This window comes from Lissotriton vulgaris, chromosome 10, assembly GCF_964263255.1.
Source record: "Lissotriton vulgaris chromosome 10, aLisVul1.2, whole genome shotgun sequence".
NCBI classification, from domain to species: domain Eukaryota; kingdom Metazoa; phylum Chordata; class Amphibia; order Caudata; family Salamandridae; genus Lissotriton; species Lissotriton vulgaris.
This window is the reverse complement of record NC_141698.1, coordinates 8,991,858-9,016,734: the sequence shown is the minus strand read 5'-3', so window position 1 is coordinate 9,016,734 and position 24,877 is coordinate 8,991,858. Positions and strand designations below refer to the sequence as shown.

Sequence of the window (24,877 nt, the reverse complement as noted above, 5' to 3'; positions counted from 1 at the left end):
ACACCACCAGCTGATCCACACCACCAAGAAGTCAGCATTCAAGGAACGACTAGACAACGCACACAACAGCAAGGAGCTCTTCAGCATCGTCCAAGAGCTCTCCAACCCCAGCGCCGGAAACAACGACATCACTCCCTCGCAAGACCTCTGCGACTCACTCGCCACGTTCTTCCACAGCAAGATCGCAGACATACACAACAACTTCGGCGAACAATCCACGCACCCAACCGCAGAACCAACGCCCCCCACCACCACCCTCCGCGCCTGGACCCCAGTCAACACCGAAGACACCATCCACACGATGAACACCATCCACTCCGGTTCGCCAACCGACCCATGCCCCCACCACGTCTTCAACAAGGCCGACTCCGTCATCGCACCCCAACTCCGGGACATCATCAACTGCTCCTTCAACACCGCCACCTTCCCGGAGAGCTGGAAGCATGCAGAACTCAGCGCCCTCCTGAAGAAACCATCAGCAGACCCCACCGACCTCAAGAACTACCGCCCCATCTCGCTCCTCCTGTTTCCTGCCAAAGTCATCGAGCAGACCGTCAACAGACAGCTCGCCGCCTTCCTCGAGACGAACGGATCCTTCGACCACTCACAGTCCGGCTTCCGAACCAACCACAGCACCGGAACCGCCCTAATCGCAGCCACTGACGACATCCGAGCCCTGCTCGGCAACGGGGAAACAGCGGCCCTCATCCTCCTGGATCTCTCTGCAGCGTTCGATACTGTCTGCCACCGCACCCTAGTACAACGCCTCAGCAACGTCGGAATCCAAGAGAAGGCACTGGAGTGGATCATCTCGTTCCTCGCCGGAAGAACCCAGAGAGTCCGCCTCCCCCCTTTCTGATACGAGGCCACCGAAGTCATCTGCGGCGTACCACAAGGATCATCACTCAGCCCCACCCTCTTCAACGTGTACATGAGCCTCCTCGCAGCCATTGCACGCCAACACAGCCTCAACATCATCTCCCACGCTGACGACACCCAGCTGATACTCTCCCTCACCAACGACCCCGCCACCGCCAGAACCAACCTACACGAAGGGATGAAAGAAGTAGCCGAGTGGATGAAGAACAGCCGCTTGAAACTGAACTCAGACAAGACGGAGGTTCTCATCCTTGGATCTTCACCATCTGCCTGGGACGACTCCTGGTGGCCCCCGGCCCTGGGCAGCGCACCCAAACCCACGGACCAAGCACGCAACCTGGGCTTCATCATGGACTCCTCCCTATCGATGACCAGACAAGTCAACGCCGTCTCGTCATCGTGATTCAACATCCTACGCATGCTGCGAAAGATCTTCCGATGGGTCCCCTTCGAAACCAGGAAGACGGTCACCCAGGCACTTGTCACCAGCCGACTCGACTATGGAAACACCCTTTACACCGGAACCACAGCCAAACTGCAGAAAAGACTCCAACGCATCCAGAAGGCCTCCGCACGACTCATCCTGGACATCCCCCGTCACAGCCACATCTCCGGACACCTGAAAGACCTGCACTGGCTCCCTGTCGGCAAAAGAATCACGTTCCGCCTCCTCACCCACGCACACAAAGCCCTCCACGACCTAGGCCCCGGGTACCTCAACAACCGCCTGACCTTCTACACTCCCACCCGCCAACTATGATCGACCAGCCACGCCCTCGCCGCCGTTACACGCATCCGAAGAGCCACCATGGCAGTCAAGACCTGGAATTCCCTCCCCATCCACCTCCGTCTTACCCAAGACCACCTCTCCTTCAGGAAGCAACTCAAAACCTGGCTGTTCGAACAGTAGCGGACCGCCCCTCCCCAAGCGCCTTGAGACCCTCCTGGTGAGTAGCGCTCTATACAAATTTCATGATTGATTGATCGATTGCTCTTTTGCGCACAATGCAATCCTAAGGGAGGAAAAGTCAAAGGTGCATTAAGATTAGATACATTCGGTTTAAAGGCGTTCACCTTCTGGGATCGAAATAGTAGCAGGCCAAGGTTCAAAGTACTACCAGCAGTTTTTCATCGGAGCGGTGGAGATCAGAGGCCTCTGGTCTCCAGTGGAGTCCGGGCTCCACAACAACCTGTTGGAGCTCTGGGTGATCCATCTTGCACTGAAAGCATTCCTTCATTATGTCAAAGGAAGAGTAGTGCAGGTGTTCACAGACACCACCTCCATGTGGTACTGCAACAAACAGGGCGGGTTGGGTCGTGGACCCTATGTCAAGAGGTTCTCCTCCTCTGGGCGTGGCTGGAACATCCTGGCCTGTCTTTGGTGGTTCAATAGTTGGCAGGTTCCCTGAACGCCAGGGCGGACTAATTTAGCCACCAGTGCATGATGGATCACGAATGGCGTCTTCACTTGGAGGTGGTGCAAGATCTCTTTCAGCAGTCGGGCGAGCCTTGGTTAGATCTGTTCGCCACCAAAGAGAATGTGCAATGTCAGCAGTTCTGCGCAATGAAATTTCCAAGGCGGCACTCGCTCTGCGACGCTTTTCGTTGCGAGTGGAATTGTGGTCTTCTATAGGCCTATACCACTTCTGCCCAGAGTGCTGAAGAAGATCAAGCGTGACCGGGCCCAAGTCATTCTGTGCCTCTGGTTTGGGCAGGAAGAGTCTGTTATCCCGAGCTCTTGAACATGGTCATCGATCCGCCAATAAGACTGCCTCTTCGAGAGGATCTTCTTTCACAGCAACAGGTGACGGTCATCCGCCCGAACCTGTCTAGCCCCCACCTCCTTGCGTGGAGATTGAGCGGCGACAGTTGACAGCTTCGACCTTCCTCCCAAAGTCTGTAATGTCATCTTGGCAGCCAGGCGTCCCTCCACTAAAATGGTATACGCTTTCAGATGTGACAAATGTTCATTCTTTCTTTGGTCCAGCAGGGCTCTGCTCTGGGCACCCTTAAAAACTATCTTTCGGCCATTTTGGCCTTTCTTGGCCTTCCTGATCAGCCTTCTCTTTTCAAGTTCCCTGTTGTAAATAGATGTTCAAGGCATATGGGCTGCAGACCACACACTATAGCATTAGATCACCATCTGTTGGTGGGCCCGGATGATTACACTTTGTTGTTGTCTTGGAAGAGTCTTTGTCTGTTGGGTGACTCCTCCCTTAGATCGTAGTGCGCATGTTCATTGACTCCATCCTCAGATTGTTTTTTCCGCCATCGGGCTCTGATGTGTTCGTCGTTCGGTCCCGCTACCGATCCCTTTTCGAACCCATAAATCAATCTATAACATCGACATTGTCTTTCACACTGATTCCGGTTACCCGTGTCGAAGAAAGAATACACTTCTCGATTCCAGCGTTCGTCGGGGCCGTCTGGCCCATCTGCGCCATTGGGCCTTTGGCTCATGGAAAGAAGACCCTTCAAGAAGTGCCCTCTGTGTGGACACAAATTTCCCCACACTGACCTTCATGAGGTTTGCAACCTGTGCTTGTCTCCAGAGCACGAGAGTCGAGACTGTGAGGCCTGCGCTTTATTCTGGTCCGAGAAAACCATCAGGGACCGTCGAGCTCTAAGAGCTATGGAGCAGTCTTTTTCATCGACACCAGACCTCATCATCGACGAGGCGCCGATTGAAGTACACGCCGAAGAACAGCAAGAAGACGTCGCTTCCAAAGCAGAGGATTCAGCTTCCGGAGACGAGAATGAATCCGAAGATGACTATCTTCTCCAGCTGGTCAAAAGGTGGTGAGTAAGAGCGTCGACCCTGTTCACCCCACCATATCGGGACAGACTTCGGTTCCACCTCCACCTTCGGGTCCAGGTGCACACCGACCAAAATCTTTCAACGCCCCGCCTTCAGGCTCGGCAGCGAAGAGTACTAAAAAGCCTCCAGTCGACTCAGGCTTGAGTCAGTCTGTTGGTCCCGAAAAGCAGAAGGTGTTAAAGCCAAAGTCAACACCGACACCGAAACATCCATCGGTACCGAAAACAGGCGAGCCGAAACCAAGTTCGGCGCCGAAAGAGGTTCGCAGAGTTACCGAACCGAAAACGACTCAGTTTCCGAAAAAAGCGGACCCGAAAACAGTTCCGATATCGAAACATGTTTCGGGTTCAAAGGCAGGTGAATCTAGAGATATGGGAACAAAAGCTTCGGATCCAAAAAGTACAGATCCAAAGAAAAGACAAGAAAAGCCTTCGGATCTGAAAGCAAGAACCGTTCCAAAGACAATAGACACTGCAAAGTCTAAAACTTTCGGCCCCAAAATAGATAAGTCGGCGCCGAAAAAGGATTTGCCAATAGCAGAGCTTTTCCAGCCTGATGTAAGGCAAAAACTCTTAAAATTCATCCAAAGACTGGACATTTATATACAGTGCCTGAAAAGAGGAAAATGGACTATCCTAAACCACCGCCAGTTCCTCTTAAAAAGAATGTTCAAACTTCCCTATAAGAATTCCTTCTCCAGACGTAGAAATGCCAGTAGAGATCTGTAGGAGAGTAGGGTCTGCTTTCTGTGTTCACCCCCACTTTTTGCTTTTGCTTTACTGGTTTTCGACTTTAATGTGGCTGTGGGCCTGCTAATCAGACCCACAGCCCAGCTGTACTCTCTCTAAATTCATACCATGTACTTTAGGTACATATCCAATTGGGAATTGGGTCACCTTTGTGAGCCCCTGTATAGTGTACCCAGGGCATAGGTGCATCCAAGGCCTACCAGGGGCTGCAGCATGTATTATGCCACCCCTGGCTGGCCATCCACATTGACACAACTGGCTGATCAGTCACCTGGGGCAAGGTCGTGTAATCACCCCTTGCTAAGGTATAGTATCCCTATACCTACCATTACATATAGACACATATATACCTATAAGTCACTCCTATGGCCGGCCTTAACAATCCTGGAGGCAGAGTGCTTGGTTTTATGTGAGATGAGGCTCTAGCATAAGCTGAGCCTGTCTGCAGCTTTTGGAACCATGGCCTTATAGCTGTTCTATGATATAGCCATACCATATACTCTTAAGTGCATTATAATCCTCGCGGTTGAATGCTACCTTTGGTTTGGCTTTATCAAAACATGTTGTGTAAGGTGTCATACGCTTTGGAATACTACCCCCTCGCCAGTTCTGGCGACTGGGGTAGCATTCCACCCTTTTAGAGGGAGAAGACATGTTGTTCCTGTTAATCCCGGTTAAAGTTAACCAGAGCCTCAGCATCACAAAATGGATGCTGCTGCCACAGACACAAGTCTGACCTCCTGCTGCTGGGAGTCCTTCCAGCGAGGGAGGCTTGGATAATAGGTTTACTGTCTTGGGAGCTGCTAGCACCCGCCCAGACAATCCATAGTGTATTGGGGCAGGGAGGGCTGAATGAAATGAGACACTGCCTGGGGTACACAAGGTGCTTCATACATAGCCCGGCTGAAACCAGTTGCTGGGGCACTCCAGCCCCAGCTCTGGTACAAAACTGGACAAAGGGAAAGAGGTGTAACCACCCCCTTCCCTGGTCCCACCCATAGTAGGGACCTAGCAGGTAATCCAGCCCCTTAGATTAGTATATAGGTAGGAGCTGAGTCAAGAGACTTTAGATTTATCCTGAACTGAAACTTGAAACGAAACTCTGGACCTTTGACATTCTATTGCAACTAGAAGACTAAAGAATCTCCCTTGTGGTCAAGGAGTGACCACCCTGTGCAAACAGGCACCATCCATCGATCTGCGGTTTGCTTTGTCGACGCTCCCGCCGGAGCCCGAACACAGAGCCCGACAAGAACCCGACTTCCAGACTTCTTTGAGAGCTGAGACCCGTGGAGGCGACGAGAAACATGGGACCGGCCATCTTGGAAAACTTGCTCATTGCTACTTGTGCAGCTTCTGAGGCACCCTCGAAGTTGTGCATTGGGGATTGAGAAGCCCCAGCCCGAGCACCTTTTGCACCGACGCACAGCCCTCCACACTCCACGAGTGCCGCGTGGGGCCTGCTAGTGTTTTTGTGCTCGACGTGTCTGTCCGGTCACTTGCCCATTGGCTAGTGGCCTCTGTGACGACGAACCTTTGAACTTACACCGCTGGCCTGGTTGCTCCAGGCTGGCCCCTGCTTCCCTGAAAAGGAGAAGCCCCCCAGACCTTGCGGGTCTGCAACAGAAGCCATCTTCGATTCCTGCGTGGGTTGCCTTTGCCAAGGCTTGTTGACACCAATCGGGAAGCCGACACCGCCAACAGCGAGATCCTTCGTGGGACAGTCCGTATCCTGCTCCTGCTCGTCGTCGACGCCTCCTGGTCCACGTGGCTGCGGAGACGAGCTTCACGACATCACCTGATTGCTTCACGACATCGCCTGGTTCCTTCCTGGTTCCTTCCTGGTCACTGGCTAGTGACCCAGACTCTGTCCCCTCTGCTTTCAGGTACTCTTCATCCTCGATCCGCCCTTGGATCCAACCGAACACTTCTCTCCTGGTCGCCTGCAGCATCTTTTCACAGGTCTCCATAGGATTCAGCAACGAAACCCGACACACTTTGACACCTATGCACCCGGCTCCTGTGGGCGAGGTAACTCGTGTACTCCGGTGCTCCTGTGGGTATTGACTATCCTAGTGTTCTAGTTTTCAGTAGTTTTCTCCTAGTCCATCCGGAAGTGTCCTAAATCAACTAGTGTCTAATTCTTTCGTTCCCATTGTATTCCTATGAGAACCCGCGTGTGTGTTTAGACACTGCACGCGCCTCCCGTGGGTCTCCTGCTTCCTAACCTTTGGTAGTTCAGTGTAGCCCCAGCGATTCCCTAGGCCCTAGGCCTATTCCTTGTTCGTGACGTGGTTCTTATACCACTATTTCTGTATATGGTGTACCTTGCCCCTAGGGCACGACTGTATTTTGTGCAACTTGTTGTATGATAATTAAAGTATCTTGTTATGTGCTTGTGCCTCTGACCTCATAAAGAGTTCAGAGGGGTTGTGTTAGTAATAAATACATATATATTTATATATAACCTGTGTGATGTCCTTTAATTTGGTATTAACACCTTGACTGCTAAGGCAATTCCCCTCCTGTGCTGCAGATCCATGAATCCCTTTATTCATGACGAGCTCAGCTCGTCATAAGCACACGACCAGTGTACTGCATGACGAGCTGAGCTCGTCATGAGCATGGAAGGGGTTAAAGGGGTTACATATGGTAAAACAGCTGGCTTCACATGCTCTCTGAAGTTTTAGCCTAAGACTGCTTTGTCCATGCTACCACTAGGATAGCTGGTCTATAAGGTTGACTTTACAACCATCACCATAAGGGTTGTTTGGACTGATACAGGGTGCCCACTAGAATAGTGGACATCACATATCAGGCCAACTTCTCACAAGATCTCCCCTGTACATTCTCCAGCCAGTATACATAGCTTTATACCACAACATGAGGACTATGGGGATACCTACTCACAAGAGGTAGAGAGTGAACATCAAATGGATGATATTAATGATCCAGATGATATGGCAGGGACATCAGGTGACCCATAGGAAGATTATAATGCACCAGGTCTACCACATGACGAGGCATACCGTCTAGGCCATCTCCCCCTGATGACACCATTGGGTTCACACAGCTCATTCATAGAGCAGCCACTTTCCATGAAGTGGACTTACATACAGATCCAATAGAAGAAGACTTTCTAATGGACACACTGCTATCTTCACATAAAACCACTACCACTTTGCCAATACTTAATGGAGTGGTAAGACACGCACAAGATATATTTAAAGACCCAGTCACAGCCAGAGTAATTAACCCTAGGCTAGAAAAGAAATACAAAGCCACTCCAACTGACCCGGCATATATTAAAGGTCAGTTGCCACTAGACTCAATGGTAGTGTCAAATGCGAGAAAGAGAGCTAACTTGAAGACAACGAGATGCTCCACCCCAGATAAAGAGTATAAGCTTTTGAATGCTTTAGGAAAACGCACCATCTCACAAGCAGCCAATATATGGAGGATTGCTAACACTCGAGCTCGGTTAGCTAGATATGACAGAGCTCATTATGATGAGTTAGTCACTCATGCAACACTTGCCAGTACAGTATAAGCCTAGGGCTTCTGACCTAACACAGGAAGGCAAGGTTATAACAAATACCTCCATAAGATGCGCACTAGACACTGCAGACACAGCATCTAGATCAGTAAACACAGGGGTACTGTTGCGCAGACATGCATGGTTACGCATCTCTGGGTTTAAACCAGAAGTACAAGCCAGTATCTTAAACCAACCATTTGACCAACAGCATCTTTTCGGCCCAGCAGTGGACAGTGCACTAGAAAAGATGAAAAAAGATACTGATATGGCAAAATCAATGGGAGCCTTGCAAACGCAAACCCATAGACCTTCCTTTCGTCGCTCCTCCTATAGCGGCGCCTCTGAAGGTTTCCAAACTGATAACACCTCCTCTTCTTACAAAGCGCTCAACCAAACCTCCCCCCAGTAATGGATATTATAGAGGAGAGTATAGAGGAAACCACAATAAGGGCAGAGGTAGAGGCAACAACAATCGTAATGCCTCTACCCCCAATAAGTGACTTCACTCCCCATCCCCCCTAGACCATTCCACTCCTGTCTGGGGGAGATTACAACAGTTCCTACCTGTCTGGAACTCCATCACCACAGACAGGTGGGTGAGCGAATAATTCATTCAGGTTATTGCCTGGAGCTCACTTCCACTTCTCCAACAATACCACCCAGACAGCGTCCCATGTCACAGGAACACCTCATACTATTAAGACAAGAGGTGGAATCTCTACTGCAAAAGAATGCAATAGAACCAGTCCCAACACAGCATCAAAACACAGGGGTTTACTCTCTTTATTTTCTCATACCCAAAAAGGATGGGTCCCTCAGACCTATTCTAGATCTAAGACCCCTAAACCTGTACATACAATCAGACCACTTTTATATGGTCACACTACAACAGGTTCTACCGTTGCTAAAGAAAGGCGACTTCCTTGCCACACTAGACCTCAAGGATGCCTACTTCCAAATTCCCATTCATCAATCTCACAGAAAATATGTACGGTTTGTACTAGAAGGCAAACACTACCAATTCAAAGTACTCCCCTTCTGAGTAACTACAGCACCTCGAGTGTTCACATTGTCTAGCAGTGGTAGCTGCACACTTAAGAAGGGACAACATTCATGTCTTCCCATATCTGGACGACTGGTTAATAAGATCAAAATCATACAACCAATGTGTGCAACACATGCATCAGATGATCTGTCTGCTGCACAAATTAGGGTTTACAGTAAATCAAAAGAAGTCACATCTCCAACCGTCCCTCTCTCAACAGTATCTAGGTGCCACAATAGATACTTCCAAAGAAATAGCATACCCCAACCCAACAAGAATTCAAAATATGCACAATCTCATCAAAAGATTCCAGCCACAACACTCACTACAAGCTCGAGTGTTCATGCAACTAATAGGAATGATGGCAACTTGCATTTTCATAGTACCATACGCAAGATTACAAATGCGCCCCATACAAGAATGCTTAGCAAGTCAGTGGAATCAGGGTGAGCAACAAATAACAGATCTAGTGGTGGTAGATGACCGGACATTTCGCTCTCTGCAGTGGTGGAACACCAAAAACCTTTCCAAGGGCCGGCCATTTATGGAGCCTGTTCCACAAATGATACTAACTACAGACGCATCTCTCACCGGATGGGGAGCTCACTTACAAAGACACACAGTAAAAGGTACATGGACACTGAAACAAAAATTACTCCACATAAATCATCTGGAGTTACTTGCGATTTTTCTGGCCCTAAAATCGTTTCAAACCGTCGAACAAAGCTGTACTAGTCTGGACGGACAATATGACAGCAATTCAAAAGCAAGGAGGGATACACTCCCTACAGCTCTCCCGGCTGGCGCAGAGCATATGGAGGTGGGCTATTCCTCAAAACATTTTCCTGCTAGCAGAGCATCTACCAGGAGTTCATAATCAAGTGGCAGATCTGTTAAGTCGTCAGAGACAACAGATACACAAATGGGAACTTTATACTCCAGTTCTTCAGCCATTTTTTCAAATGTGGGGTCAACCAGACATAGATCTGTTTGCTACGCATCACAACTCCAAATGCCCAAGCTTTGCCCCAGATACGCATACCCATTGCCCAAAGGCAATGCGGTATGGATGAACTGGTCAAACAAATTTGCGTACGCCTTTCCACCTATCCCACTAATTCCATTAGTGGTACGCAAGCTGCAGCAACATTCTCTCACATTGATTCTCATAGCACCAACATGGGCAAGGCAACCGTGGTACACCACACTGCTAGATCTCTCAGTAGTACCACATCACAAATTACAACTCCCCCCACATCTACTAACACAGAACCATGGCGAGATAATGCATCCAGACCCCATGCAGCTCAATCTAATGATCTGGCTCCTGAAGTCTTAGAATTCGGATATCTAAATGTACCCCCTGATTGCATGATTGTCATTAAAGAAGCAAGACGTCCTACCACTAGAGCATGCTATGCAGCAAAGTGGAAAAGGTTTGTTGTGTATTGCACAAATAACGTCAACCCACTAGATGTTTCCATACAAAACATCATATGCTATCTGTTACATCTGCAAAGATCTAACTTAGCGTACTCTTCAATCAGGTTACATCTCGCTGCTATAGCAGCATATCTCCAAAACACACCACATTTGTCATTGTTTAGAGTACCTGCAATCAAAGCGTTTATGGAAGGACTCAAAAGAATAATTCCTCCCAGAATCCCACCCTCTCCTGTATGGAATTTAAATATTATTCTCACCAGACGTATGGGTCCACCTTTGGAACCATTACATAAGTGTGAATTACAGTTTCTTACATGGAAAGTTGCTTTCTAGTGGCAATTACCTCACTGAGGAGAGTAAGTGAGATTCAGGCATTAACAATTCAAGAACCATTTATACAACTCCATCACAATAAACTGGTTCTTAAAACAAATCCAAAGTTTCTGCCAAAGGTCATTTCACCGTTCCACCTCAACCAATCTATTGAGTTGCCAGTATTTTTTCCCCAACCGCTAACGGTTGCAGAAAGAGCTCTACATACATTACATCTAAAAAGAGCACTTCTCTACTACATTGATAGGACAAAACCATTTCGTAAAGGTAAACAACTGTTTGTGTCCTTTTCACCACCACATAAGGGCAATCCTATTTCTAAATCTGGCATTGCAAGATGGATTGTTAAGTGCATTCAGATTTGTTATTAGAAAGCAAAACGCACTCTACCCATTCCTCCTAGGGCTCATTCTACCCGTAAGTTAGGAGCATCTATGGCATTCCTAGGAAATATACCATTAGATGACCTCTGTAAAGCAGCTACATGGTCTACTCTGCACACATTCACAAAACACTACTGTGTAGATGTGCAGGCAATACAACAAGCAAGTGTGGGCCAGGCTGTACTCAAGACATTATTTCAAACTACTGCAACAGATGCGGAAGGTTGCCGCTAAGGGAGAAACTGCTGTGCAATCTATGCTATAGTGTGTGGTCTGCAGCCCATATTCCTCGTACAGAAAATGCTACTTACCAGTATGCATCTGTTCTTGGTATGTAGGGCTGCAGAACCACACACGCCCACCCGCCTCCCCGGCTACCTGTATCTTATTAAGATACACAACACATGGTCATCTTTATATGTATTTATACAAACTCCATCATTTGCCACAATGGCGAAAACAATCTGGGGATTACTCACCTCTTTCCCCCTATTCCGTTCGTAATGCCCCAGTGGGGCTTGAATCTGGTCTTAATTTTAACTTATGTGTACTACTTTCGAGCCACTACCAAATTGTCCTCTCAGACTCTTGACCTTAAAGACTACTTTTCTGGTTGCCATCACCTCTACTCGTAGGGTGAGTGAGCTTCAGGCTCTTTCTTCTAAACCTCCTTCCCTTGCTGTTTATCCGGACAAAGTTGTCTTTCGAACTAGACCTTTTTTCCTACCCAAAGTGATTACCTCTTTCCACATAGGACAGACCATCACTTTGCCCACCTTCTTCCCGCCCTCACCCTTCCAAGGAGAAACCGAGACTCCAGATTCTGGATTCCAAACGTGCATTATCGTTTTGTTTGGATTGACAATCCCGGGTGGACGAGCAACTCTTTGTTGGCTATGTGGGCGCCAAGAAAGGCTGGGCTGTGCAAAAATAGACCATCTCTTAATGGGTCGTCCTTTGCGTTAAGATCTGCTACTCCTTGGCGAAAAAGGAACCTCCAGCTGCGCGCCCATTCCACCAGGGCGACGGCAGCCACTACTGCTTTGGGACGTGGAGTCCCTCTCGGTGACATCTGCCTGGCTGCCACATGGGCATAACTGCACATGTTCACTAAGCATTACTGCCTGGGTAGTCGAGTCTGGGGAGACGGCTCCTTTGGCCGTTCAGCTCTCCAGGACTTTTTGGTGTGAACTTAGTTTGCAGACCCACCTCCGGGGTTAGTATTGCTGGGGTATCTATTCTAAGGTAAGGAATCTGTAACTAATAGTCTTTCAGATGAGCAAGTTACTTAGCTTCGGTGACGATATATCTGTACGAGACTTATATTAGTTATAGATTCCATACCGCCCGCCCCATCCTCCCCGTTCTGCGAACTAACTTCTAGAGAAAGGGACTCCCTTTTAGGGCCTTAGTTTTGTGCACCAGTGGTCAGTGTCTTGTATGGCTCTGTGCTTCTGGCGTGGAATGTCGTGTAAAGAACTAACATCAGCACGCAGGGGCGGCGTCAAAGTAGATACCACAACGTCATTTCGACGATTACGACACCAACGACGAACGCGGAGTTGACCGACGCCATCTACTGACGTGCAGAGGTACTGCTGAAGAAACATTTTCCGGATCCAGTCTGACGCCAGGGGGCAATTATAAGGTAAGGAATCTATGTCTGAAATATGTCTCTTACAGATATATTGTTATCGAAGGTAAGTAAATTGTTTGTTAAGTAACTTGTTCACTACGTCAGCTTCTGTGTGTAATTGAGGAACTTTGATTTTCTGCAATTCACTGTTATTTTCCTGGTTGTTTGCTTTTCAGGGTGAGATTAAAATCCCAGTGTGCATAGAGGATGAATGTAACATGGAGCTCCCGCCTGCCACTATTCTCTTCCGGAACGCCCGTCAGTATGTGTATGGTGTCCTCTTCAGCTTGGCAGAAACCCAGAGAAGATTAGAGCGCTTGGCCATGCGCAGGCGGATGCCATTGGAAGGTAATCATTCTGTTTTGATCTGATGAGGTATTCTCTTTCAGAGCATGTTCTTTTATATTCATAATAAACGGAATATCTCTGCCTTTTCTGAGTTGCTATAACACTTCTATAAAGAGAAATGTTATCCAACCAACACATTTCTCCATGTACTATTTGAAAACAGACATGAATAGATAAATTAAAGTTAGGGCTCAAGTATGGTTTGTCCAATTAATTCCCATATATATGGTGCTGAAGTTTACAGGGGGAAAATGTACTATCAATAATGTATTTGGTGATGTTTATAACACTTGAATGTTGAGCCCTATTGGGTGCAATAAATATTGTACCGTTTTGCGGGCCAAGCGTAATTGGTGCACAGATCTGTCTTTGACATATCAGTGGTGTCAATCGCTGGAATGGTTTAAACTACGGGAATGTCTGATGTATCATTGCACTGCGAGAATGTTGTTATTTCTAAGTTATGACCTAAGTCGTTGGGAAGAGTCTGATGAGGGGGTTGTCACTGCTGAGTCTGCTGTGGAAATGTTGGTAACTGTGGTAATTATGATTATCACTTGAATGGGCGAACTACCCCTCTATGGAAGTATTTTGGGGATGCAGCTGGAACTGTATGTAATGCCTTAATTGCTATTGGCTCATGAGGCTGTCGGTGTGCTCTTCTTGGTCCTTCTCAATCAAGTGTACAACTGCAACTATGGGTTAGATTCAGATACAATTTAAGAGGGCCAGATCAGAACCTTAGCCAGAAAAATGTTTTGATGGCCATGACCCCCAACAATTAAGGGTTTGGTGAAGGAGGCATAGGTTCAATGCGGTAAGTTTTGAAAAAATGCTTGACTAACGGTGATATTTTGAAGCATTCAGTGAGTTTTATTTTGAGGAGAAAGTCGGTTGCAAATGGTTTATTTTAAAGCATGATATCTGTACGGGGGAGTAGGGGGTATCTGGTTCCCCCAGGGATAGGTGGGCTCTTTAGTGTCGCATGTTGTGAACATCCCACATTTGACATTTGCTCAGGAAAACTGGTCAAACGAGATTTTGTTTATAGACTACTTAATAATGGGTTTGGATGTTCTACTGCTGTGGATGTCATAAGTTGTAGCATATGGAAAATCACATACACAAGAGTGAGAGACTGGAGGATGTCAGCTGGCGAGCTGGAACATAAGGTTTCTGATGGATACATCTGCCAGTGGATTCCTCACCTTGTGAATATCCCCTCTGCGTCAGCAACGTTTGGAAAATTCTTTTGTAGCACGCCGGCGTGGACGGCGTCATAGGAGCACGGCATCGCGCGCGACTCCGACTGACGTCACTGACTCCTTATTAGGCCTACGTCGGCGTGATGACATCAGTTCCCTTTTTTCCGCGTCGTCAACGCTAACGGTTTCGAGGGATCTTCTGTTGAGTTGATAGTAACTTTGTTACTATTGTGTGTTTTCTGTATCTCTTCGGTGTTGCTGTTTTCTGTCGTGAAGTCGTTGAAGAAGACTGGGTTTAAGCCGTGTGATTCATGCGGGAAGATGATCCGCATGGTGACTGCTTTTGGTGCCTGGGTTCGGATCACGCCGTCCAGGGTAGTCGATCCTGTTTGAAGATGAACCCAAAGGCTCTTCGGGAGCATGAAGCAAAGCTTCTGGTTGCCAAATTGAAGGGCAAGGATGCCAAGAAGGGTTTGAGGTCGAGATCGAGACGCCCGAGGTTGAAGTCCCGGTCCCGGTCGAGGTCGGCGTCCAAGTTGACTCCGGGACATGTTTCCAGATCTTTGAAGAAGAAGCATAGGAGAAGGAAGCATAGTTCAAGGCACCATTCCGGAAAGGAGTCGGATTCGAAAACGGAGTCGTCTTCTAGAAGGCATTGGAAGGACATGATATCTCCCTCTCCAGTTCGGGAGCATTCTCCGGCTCTGGTGTCGAATCCGTCTCCTGATCCGTCTCAGTCTTCGGGACATGAGGAAGAAGTTGATGTTCCTCAGGGCTCGACGACTCCAGTTCACCAACCCGAGGAACAAGACCTCCTCGGGTTCTGAGGAAGATTCGCCAAGACCGGGCCCAAGTCATATTGATCGCCCCGAATTGGCCAAGAAGGGTGTGGTACACAGATCTTCTCCGCCTCTCCTCGTGCCCGCCGCTCCGTCTCCCTCTCAGGGCACATCTCCTCTCTCAGATGGAGGGGCCGGTTCTACACCCCCACCTCCAGACCTTACACCTTCATGCCTGGAGATTGAACAGGGCAACCTGATTTCCTTTTCTCTCCCACATGATGTTGTGGATGTCATTCTGTTGGCTAGGCGTGACTCCACTAAGTCAAACTATTCTTTCAGATGGTCTAAATTTGTTACTTGGTGTGGAGAGAGGTCCATTGACCCTTTGAAGGCTCGTTTGTCTGACATACTAGTTTGCTCTTTTCCTAGCTCAGCAAGGGTTTGCTGTAGCTCAGTCAAAGGTTGTCGGCATTTCTCTGTCTGCCGGATCAGCCGTCCTTGTTTAAATCTCCTGTTGTTTTAAGGTTTCTAAAGGGTCTAACAAATAAATGTTCGTGGCATGTGGGCTGCTGAATTCATATCTGTCCATAGAGCGCCGCCTAGTGTTGGGTCCGGATGATTGCACTTTGTTGTCCTGGAAGAGTCTCCTCCTACTCCCTTTATTGTGCCTCAATGGGACTTGAATTTGGTGCTTACTTCTTTTTTTTTTTTTCTTTTTTTGTTCAAATCTGTTTTTAATGTGAACACAGCGATAAGCCTACAACCCCTGATCGAGGCCGGCCGCGCAGATAAAAGTCAGCAGATATAGGTAACTAGGGGAGGTGGAATCTTTAACACAGCGTACTGCCCACAACCCCCGGAGGGGGCCGGCCGCGTGGCTTAGGGGAAAAATATAGCAAGAGGAGGCTATATGCTGACAATGTGCCGCTGTACGGGGGAGGCGCGCATGGGAAAGAGAGTAGCGGTATCACATTTTCAAAGGTCCAACAGGGACCAAACTGCCCCAAAAGGGGCGGAAGCCAGAGTGGCAAGTAGGAAAGAAGAAAAAGTCGGAAGAGGAGGAGCAAGGGCGAGGTGGAGAGGGGCTAGGGAGGTGTGTCTGCGGGCGCCTATAGGGGGGGTCAAAAATGCAAAGCAGCACAGGGGGAAGCGATTAAGAGCCTAATCTGCTTGGATCCGCAGGGAGGAGGGCGTCTTCGAACAATTGCAGAGCGCGGAGCCTGGGAGGCATTTGGCGGGCATAGCTGATGGAGCACAGGTGACGCACAAGAGGTTCCCACACCGCCTTGAAGCGTACCCCCCTCAATTGTATCCGCGCCGTGAGCAGCTCCATGGTCAAGACCTGCCAGAGGCGCACGAACCAGGAGGCTATCGGCGGTGCCTCAGCCCGCTTCCAATACAAAGCAAGGAGTTGCTTGGCAGCTCCTAACATGTGGAGGGTGAGGATCCAGTCGCTGCGCGTGAGGGCTCTAAGTATGGGGGGTCGAATGCCCAGCAGGAGTGTGCAAACCTCTTCAGGGAGGGGAAAACCCAACACCTTCTTAATGTGACTGAGGACCTCCTTCCAAAAGACAGCCAGGGCAGGGCACGACCACCAGATGTGTATGAAGTCGCCAGTCTCAGTACCACATCTCCAACACAGTGGCGAGGAAGTGGGGAACATTTTGCTGAGTCGCAGGGGGGTGTAGTACCATTGCGTTAGCATCTTATACGCGTTTTCCCTCTGCGGGATGCTGCGGTAGGTTTTGGGGATGTCATTCCAGAGCCTAGTCCACTGAGAAGGTGTGATTTCAGTGCCAGTCGCCGCCTGCCACTGCCTCTGGTAGGGATGCGCGGGCGGAGTGGAGGGGTGCTGCAAGATGTCGTAGATTTGGGAGATAAGTCGTTTCAGTCCCCCTAGGGAACGTGCCAGCTTCTCAAAAGGAGTATATGCCCTGGAAGCAGCCTGGTACATGTCGTCTCCCGAGATCCAGTGGCGCAGCTGTGCGTATTGTAAGCTAGCGGTTAAAGGGAGGCCAAATTCTTCTCTGCAGTCTGGCCATGACTTAGGTGACCCACCGAGAAAGAGATCTCCTGCAACCCTGCAGTCCCCTTGTGTCCAGCTCTCAAAAGCTCGGGTCCGGGCAGCCGGGGGAAAGTGTGGGTTGCCCGCAATGGGGGTATGCGGAGAGGGGAATGTGGTTAATCCCTTAGACACTGCCACTCGGTCCCATACCTCAAGCACCGTCCTCGTGGGGACTGCCATATATGCGCTTCTGGAACGCGCCACCCGCGGTAACCAAGGCAGGTCCCATATGGTGCGCCCCGTGACCACTCGGTCCATATGGAACCAGTGTTTGTCGCTCTCGCGCGCACCCCACTCGATCACGAACCGTAGGTGTGCCGCCCAGTAGTAATGGAGGAGATTCGGGCAGGCGAGGCCACCCCTGTCTCTCGGTTCCATGAGGACTTTCTGCGAGAACCGGGGTCGTTTACCCCCCCATATAAAGGACGTGAGGTCGTGCTGGAGGTTCCTGATGCAGTGGATCGGGATCGGAGTGGGGAGGCACTGGAAGACATAGAGGATGCGGGGGAGGACCGACATCTTGACCGCATTGAGCCGCCCCAGCCAGGATATCATCAAGGGTTTCCATTTCCGCAGGTCTGCCAGGACTTCCTTGCGGCAAGAGGCCCAGTTTCTGGAGGACCACGAGTCAAGGTGGGGTGTAATGTCCAGACCCAGGTATTTAATGTGATCATCCGCCCAGCGGTAGGGCGTGACCCCCTTCAGAAAGGTGACCTCCTCTTCGGGGATGGTGAGGTTGAGAGCCCAAGATTTGGTGTGGTTAATTTTAAGGCCGGACGCCTGCTCAAATAGTGTGAGGGCTTCGTGCACCGCTGGAAGGGAGACCCGAGGGTTCGTAAGAGTAAGAATCAGATCGTCCGCGAACAGCGCCACCTTGTTGGAGCGTCCCCCGTGGGGGGGATACCGTGAATGTCGGGAGCGCGCCTAATCAGCTCCGCCAGCGGCTCAACCGCTAAGGCGAACAAGAGCGGCGAGAGCGGGCACCCCTGCCGCGTGCCCCTGTGGATGGAAAGCGGCGATGTCAGTTGGCCGTTGACCCGAATTCTGTTCTGCGGCCCGAGATAAGGGGCCATGCACCTGGATATCATGTTAGGACCAAGACCAAGTTTCTTAAGAACCGCCCGAAGGAAGGCCCAATCGACCCGGTCGAAGGCCTTTTCCGCGTCCAGTGAGAGGAGGCAGGCCGGGATTTTCCAGTGATGCACTTTTCCCACTAGGTGTGCCAGCCTGCGAACATTATCAGCCCCCTGGCGATCCCGTATAAAGCCCACCTGGTCCGGGTTCACCAATCCCGGCATGAGCGGGTCCAGCCGTTTGGCCAGGATCTTAGTGTAGATCTTGAGATCGGTGTTAAGGAGGGCGATGGGGCGATATGAGGCGCAGAGGTCGGGAGCCTTTCCTGGCTTGGGGATCAGGGCGATTTCCGCCAGACCCATATCGGGGGACGGGCCAGTGGCATCGGAGAAGGAGCCGTAGAGCCGCAGCAGATGCGGGCGGAGCTGGGTCAGGAACAGGCGATAGAAGGCCAACGGCAGGCCGTCCGGCCCCGGGGTTTTTCCCACGGGGAGGTCCTTGACAGCCTCCGTTACTTCCTCCTCCAGCAGCGGGCCCTCCAACGCGGCAGCACACGCCGGGGACAGCGGGGACCCCTCGAAATCCGCGAGGACGGCCTCCCGTGCCTCCGCAGAGGTGGGCTCCTCAGCATATAGAGAGGTGTAATAATCGACGAATGCAGCCTGCTTGGCCTTTTCAGAGGTGGCACTGGTGCCATCCTGCCGCTTGACAGTGGCGATGTGGGCCCTAGCGGCACGTGCCCGCAGCCTGCCGGCCAGCAGGCGACCAACCTTGTCCCCACCCTCGTAATACCGCTGTTTAAGCGCTAGCAGGGAGTGCTCCGCCTTGTTAGTTCGCAGAGTGCGGAGTTGCCCCCCTGAGAGTAGCGAGAGTCCTCTTTGACGCCCTCGAAGGAGAGTCCCGGTCTCGGGCCTCCGCCAGTTTGATCTCAGCCGCCAGGTCGGCTTCCATCTTGAACGCTTCCTTCCTCCGCGCCGCCGCCAGGGAGGTGATGTGGCCCCGAATGGTGGCCTTGAATGCATCCCAGACCGTGTGGAAGGGTACGTCAGGGGTGTCGTTAACGGCGAAATACGAGTCTATGGCGTCACGGATGCTGGCGACGTCGTCTGGATCCCGAAGGACCCTCGGCGGAAGCACCCACCTGCGTTCACGAGGGGCGCGGGCCAGGGGATCCTGAAGTAAAAGCTCCACGTGAGCGTGGTCCGACAGGGAAATGTCGGACATAGCGGCAGCTAAGGAGTCTCGGGCCAGTTCAAGGGAGGTGAAGAGGTAGTCGATCCGGGAGTATGTCCGATGGGAGTGCGAGTAAAAGGAGTAGTCTCTGGTCCCCGGGTTGTGGTAACGCCACACATCTACGAGCCCCAGGTCAGTAAGTTGCGCTCTAAGGGTAGAGGACATTGCTCCCGCACCACTGAAGGGGGCTCCCGCACGATCTAACTTGGGGTCCCAAACAAGATTGAAGTCTCCGCCCAGGATCACATTGGTGTCGCCCGGTGGGAGCTGATCCCGAATAAACGCCTGGAGGTATTTGTCCTGCGACTGGTTGGGCGCATGCACACATCCTAGAGTGAACTGTGTACTGCTCATCTGTACCGTGGCTCGGAGGAATCGCCCGTCAGCACTCTTGAAGGGTTTCACGGATCCCCGCCTAATGCCAGCCCTGCAAAGGATTGCCACCCCCGCTGTCTTGGTGTCAGAGGATGCCCAGTATTGTGTGGGGTATCTAGGGTGTGCCATGCGTTTGGTGTCCCCCCTGAGAAGGTGTGTCTCCTGGAGGAAGATAATGTCAGGGGAGTGATGTAAGAGGTAGCGCCATACTTGCTTCCGCTTGTTAGGGGAGTTGAGCCCTTTGACGTTAAGGGAGAGGACCTTCAGGGGCGTAGGGATGTTCGCTGTCATAGCACTAAGGGGGAATGAAGTCGCGCAGGACCCAGCGCAGCAGACCCCCCCGCAGGGAGGACAGCGGTAGCCTCAGCTAGCCTCCGGCGCGCCAACCCCCGCCGGGCCCACCATGCCACCCCTCCGCAAGCGCTGGGAGAGAGTAGTGAGAGAGGATAGCGTAAGAGAGAAGTAGGAAGAGGAAAGAGAGGAAAAAGAGTAGAGGAGCAGAGAAGAAACAAAACCAAAACAGGCCAACAGGGCCAGTGTACAATGTCCCAGGTACCGGACATCCTCTACCCGAGGGTTTGGATGGACTCAGGAATGTCACTTCCTACGGGACAAAGGGAGGGAGCAGAGATTTGGGTAGGTGAAATGGAATCAAGTTGTCTCGGAGCTCGCACACCCCGCTGCCTCCAGGTACGCGTACACCAGATCGCTTACTAACCCTCGGCAACCCGGCGCTCCGTGTGTTGCTGCACTGAACCACTGATCTTTTGCTATCCCCTGACGAAGGGCCCCGCCCGAAATGCATAGGGATGATGCATTGATCAATGGATGTTATTAAAAAATACATTTGACGCATTGCTTTCAAAAGAGTTACTATGAAGATATAATATGTAACCTACCAATTAAATGAGCTTTCCAAAAGACTACCATTGACTACACTTGCTTGATTCGTACGAAATTTTGTGATGAAATTATAATTCAGGAGTCTAATCTCCGAACGGAGTGCCTTTGGAAACAGTGCAAGCAGTCCTTGCACTCCTTCCTTTTTTCATTTCAAGCAACAGTCCTTACCGGCCGGAAGGGACTATTTCCTGGCACTCTAAAAGACCAACAATTCAGTATACATTATTTACATTGATGAACATTTCTTACCACGAGTGCCGCCATCTCCACATTATCTCTGATTGTCTTTCATAGATTCACATGCCTGAATCATTCCCCGTCGTCGAGATGGGAGTCCCGGTAAATAGAAAAGTAATGTCCTATAGACATACATAGAGAAAAGTAGGCCTAAGGGCCTTGCCTTAGTAGCCTATCTATGTCCTTTTGTAAAAAGGACCAAACTCTAGAAGGTAGCCAATCAGCTACCACCTCCCTCTAGAACCTTCCTGCCAGGAGCCTCAGTCTCTCAGATTTTCTACCGCACGTTATGCTAGGGAGTCTCCATCTGAGTTCTCCTCAGGATTTCAAGATTTATTTCTTTTCCTCACAGAAATTGAATATTTTCTTCTACAAACAACAATGTCTACTCAGCAGAAGAAAGGGCTTTTCAGAGCCTGTTCATCCTGCGGTAAGAAAAGACTGCATGTGGATGACCAGCATGAAACTTGCCTCTACTGTCTTTACCCTGACCATTCGGTGAAAGAATGTAGAATATGTAGAACATTTTCTACAAAGACTCTTAAAGACAGGGAAGGAAGACTGCTACTCTGGTTAAGTAGACTTAAAAACAGAGATGATGCAGTATCTTCAGAGGAAGGAGAAATGGCTTCAGTGTCATCCAAGCTGTCCTTGAAGAGGCCAAGGGTGAGTTCCTCTGGCCCTATGGACGTTCCTCCTAAAAAGACTGCGACTAAGTCTTCTGAGGTAAAATCTGTCACGTCTGAAAAGGAAGTTACCACCTTCAGAAAGCCATCTCAATCATCGACGACGAGTTCGTCGACGCATTCTTCACTAAAGACAACCTATGTTTCCACACGACGACCACGGTCTCAACGACGATGGCATCATGAGCCTCCTCATCGACGACATCTATAACTCAATCGTCGACGGCGGGTAAGTCTCTGTCATTGATTATACTTCTAAAAAAGCAATCAACGTTACTTAAAGTTCAGTCGACGGCATCGTCTGCGACGACAACGTCGACGACGAAACATAAACTGTCGACGCCTGCACCGACGAAGAAGACGCCATTAACACCAGGCGCTTCGTCGACGAAGACATCGACGACGGTAAGCGCATCGTCGTCGACGAAGGTATCGGCGTCGAGCACGCTGTCAACAAAGACAACGTCGTCGAGGACACTGTCGACGACTTCATCGTCGACGACGAAGGTACCGTCGACGACCACACAATCGACGACGAAGGAACCGTCGACGAAGGAACCGTCGACGAAGGAACCGTCGACGACCTCATCGTCGACACATGAAAAACAATCGGCGTCTGCACCGTTGACGAGAAAATCGACGACGACATCGTCGACGCCGTGGAAAAAAGCTGATTTAATTCCCCAAAACGGAATGAAAAGATTCTGATTACACCAGAAATAACATCACCAAGTAGAGTACAAGGATTACTCCCATCTTGCCTTCTACAGAGTGATGAATCTGAAGACGACCACTATGAGCAAGCTACTAGTCCTTCAGATCTTATTGTGAAGTGCCAGAGCACAGATGAAGATGATGTAGTTATTACAGAAGAGACCGTTCATACACAACAGGTCACTCCTATGGTTTGCCTTCCAGTTTCAATTGTCTCAGATCTCCAATTCTTGATCGCAGACTACAAGAAACGTTTTCCTGAATCACCTGCAGCACCTTCAAAAGAGAAATCTCCATTATCATCCAAAACGCATTCATCTCCAAAAACAAGGCCACCACCTCTGGATCTTACTCAAGAGAGAGAACCAGTTCATAATGTTCAGTCAACGGATGACGACGGAGAGGAACCAGAAGAAGGGGAGGTACGGGATGACCTCTCCTCTCACAGGGATGATGAGGATTATATAGCTCATTCTCCAGCCACACCTGAACCTCAGACCTCAGAATCCCCCCAGTGGACATTGGAGGTTTCCACAACTTGGTGGAAAGAGCAGCCACAAGATTCCACATGGCTATAGAGTCACAAGAAACAGACTGTTTTCTTTATGATTTTAAAGATCCGATCAGACAGACAACTAGATCTATTCCCATAATAGAACACATATGGGAGCAAGGTCAGCAGTTGATGCAAACGCCAGCATCGGTCTCTATAGTAGTGCCCAGACTGGATAAAAAGTACAAAGCGCCATCAACAGCAGCTACCTGCCTTAATGCACACCCCAAACCAGATTCTGTAGTCACACAAGCGGCTCAAAAGAATTCTAGAAATCCATCCTCACCACTGTCAGCACCACCAGACAAGGAGGGCAGGAAATTGGACAGCATAGGCAAACGCTTCTCAACTACCTCCGCCATGACTGTCAAAATAGCGAACGCCATTGCGTTAATAGGCAGATACAACAGACAATTGTGGGATGATATCGTCCCATACCTGAAAGAAATACCAGAAGACTTGAAGGAGGAAGTCCAATCCCTCCTAAAGGAAGGACAAATGTCAGCATCAGAGATCATCGATTGCGCAGTAGATGTCGCAATGACAGGCTTCAGGCAACTGGCAGGTGCAGCAGTATTAAGGAGATAAGGATGGCTCAAGGCAACATCCTTCAGACAAGAAATCCAAACTAAAGTACTGGATATGCCCTATAACGGACAGCATCTATTTGGGGACAAAATTGACGAAGCCCTACAGGCAATCAAAACACAGATACTGCACGAGCTCTAGGCACCTTACAGTTCAGAAACCAGTCCTTTCGAGGACATAGAGGCAGAGGTCAGCCCTCTTACAGAGGATCATACCAGGGAAAATCCTCCTACGCATATAATCAAGGCAGATCGCAATACCAGCAGCGACAGCAGCAACAAGGTCGCCAGACCTCCTACGGGAAAACAAATTTCAGAGGGAGAAACCAGAGGAAACCAACAGGCGGACGCCAATGACCGTTTCCAGCAGCTAGTCCCTCCACCATCTCATTCTTTCAAAATTGGAGGCAAAATATCACACTTCCTCCACAATTGGAAAGCAATAACAACAGATTGATGGGTGATACAATTAATCCAATACGGACACTCATTGGAATTCAGTTCAATCCCTCCAACAACTCCTCCTCGCAAGATCTAACACTCACACTTGCGATTACTCCTCCAGGAGATTTCATCAATGTTGAAGAAAGGGGCACTAGAACGAGTCCCATCAGCTCAAAAAGGAAAAGGATTGTATTCCAGATTCTTTCTGATTCAACAGAAAAGAAAAAAGTGGAGGCCCATACTAGATCTCAGGGCACTCAATTCATTCCTAAAGAGCCAATCGTTCAGGATGGTAACCCTTCAGGAAATATTAGGATCTCTAGAGGAAGGAGACTTTATGACGTCCTTGGACCTCCAAGGCGCATATTACCACATCCCAATACACAGGCGCCACAGGAAATACCTACGATTTGCTGTAGCAGGACAACACTACCAGTTCTGTGTCCTACCATTCGGCCTAAAATCGGCGCCTCGCGTTTTCACAAAGTGCCTCTCTCCAATGTCAGCTTACCTAAGACAGCAAGGCCACCAGGTCTTCCCCTACTTGGACGTCTGGCTGGTGAAAGCACCTTCTATGAAAGGCGCACAAATGTCTTCCAACGCCTGTCTCAATATTTTCGTCAAACTGGGCCTGACACTCAATCGCGAGAAGTCAACCTTACAACCCTCCAAAGTTATAACTTTTCTAGGGGCAACTCTAAATACGACATCTTCAACAGCATTCCCATCACAGGAAAGAAAACAGAAACTAATTGCTACGGCCAATGCAGTGACCTCAAAGAACACCATCCGAGTCCGTACTTTCAAGTCCCTTCTAGGGATGATGTCCTTGTGTATACTACTC

General features: G+C 49.7%; 1 protein-coding gene across 2 annotated transcripts in view; it reads left to right on the top strand.

Moving 5' to 3' along the window:
- The window catches only part of FAM120C (family with sequence similarity 120 member C), a 493,040-nt gene that overhangs the window by 216,551 nt on the left and 251,612 nt on the right, over positions 1 to 24,877 (top strand). For both annotated transcript variants that reach the window (XM_086940173.1, XM_086940172.1), the window contains exon 9: positions 13,004 to 13,175. In XM_086940173.1, coding sequence (XP_086796299.1) covers positions 13,004 to 13,175 — 172 coding nt within the window. The remainder of the gene's footprint in view (positions 1 to 13,003; positions 13,176 to 24,877) is intronic.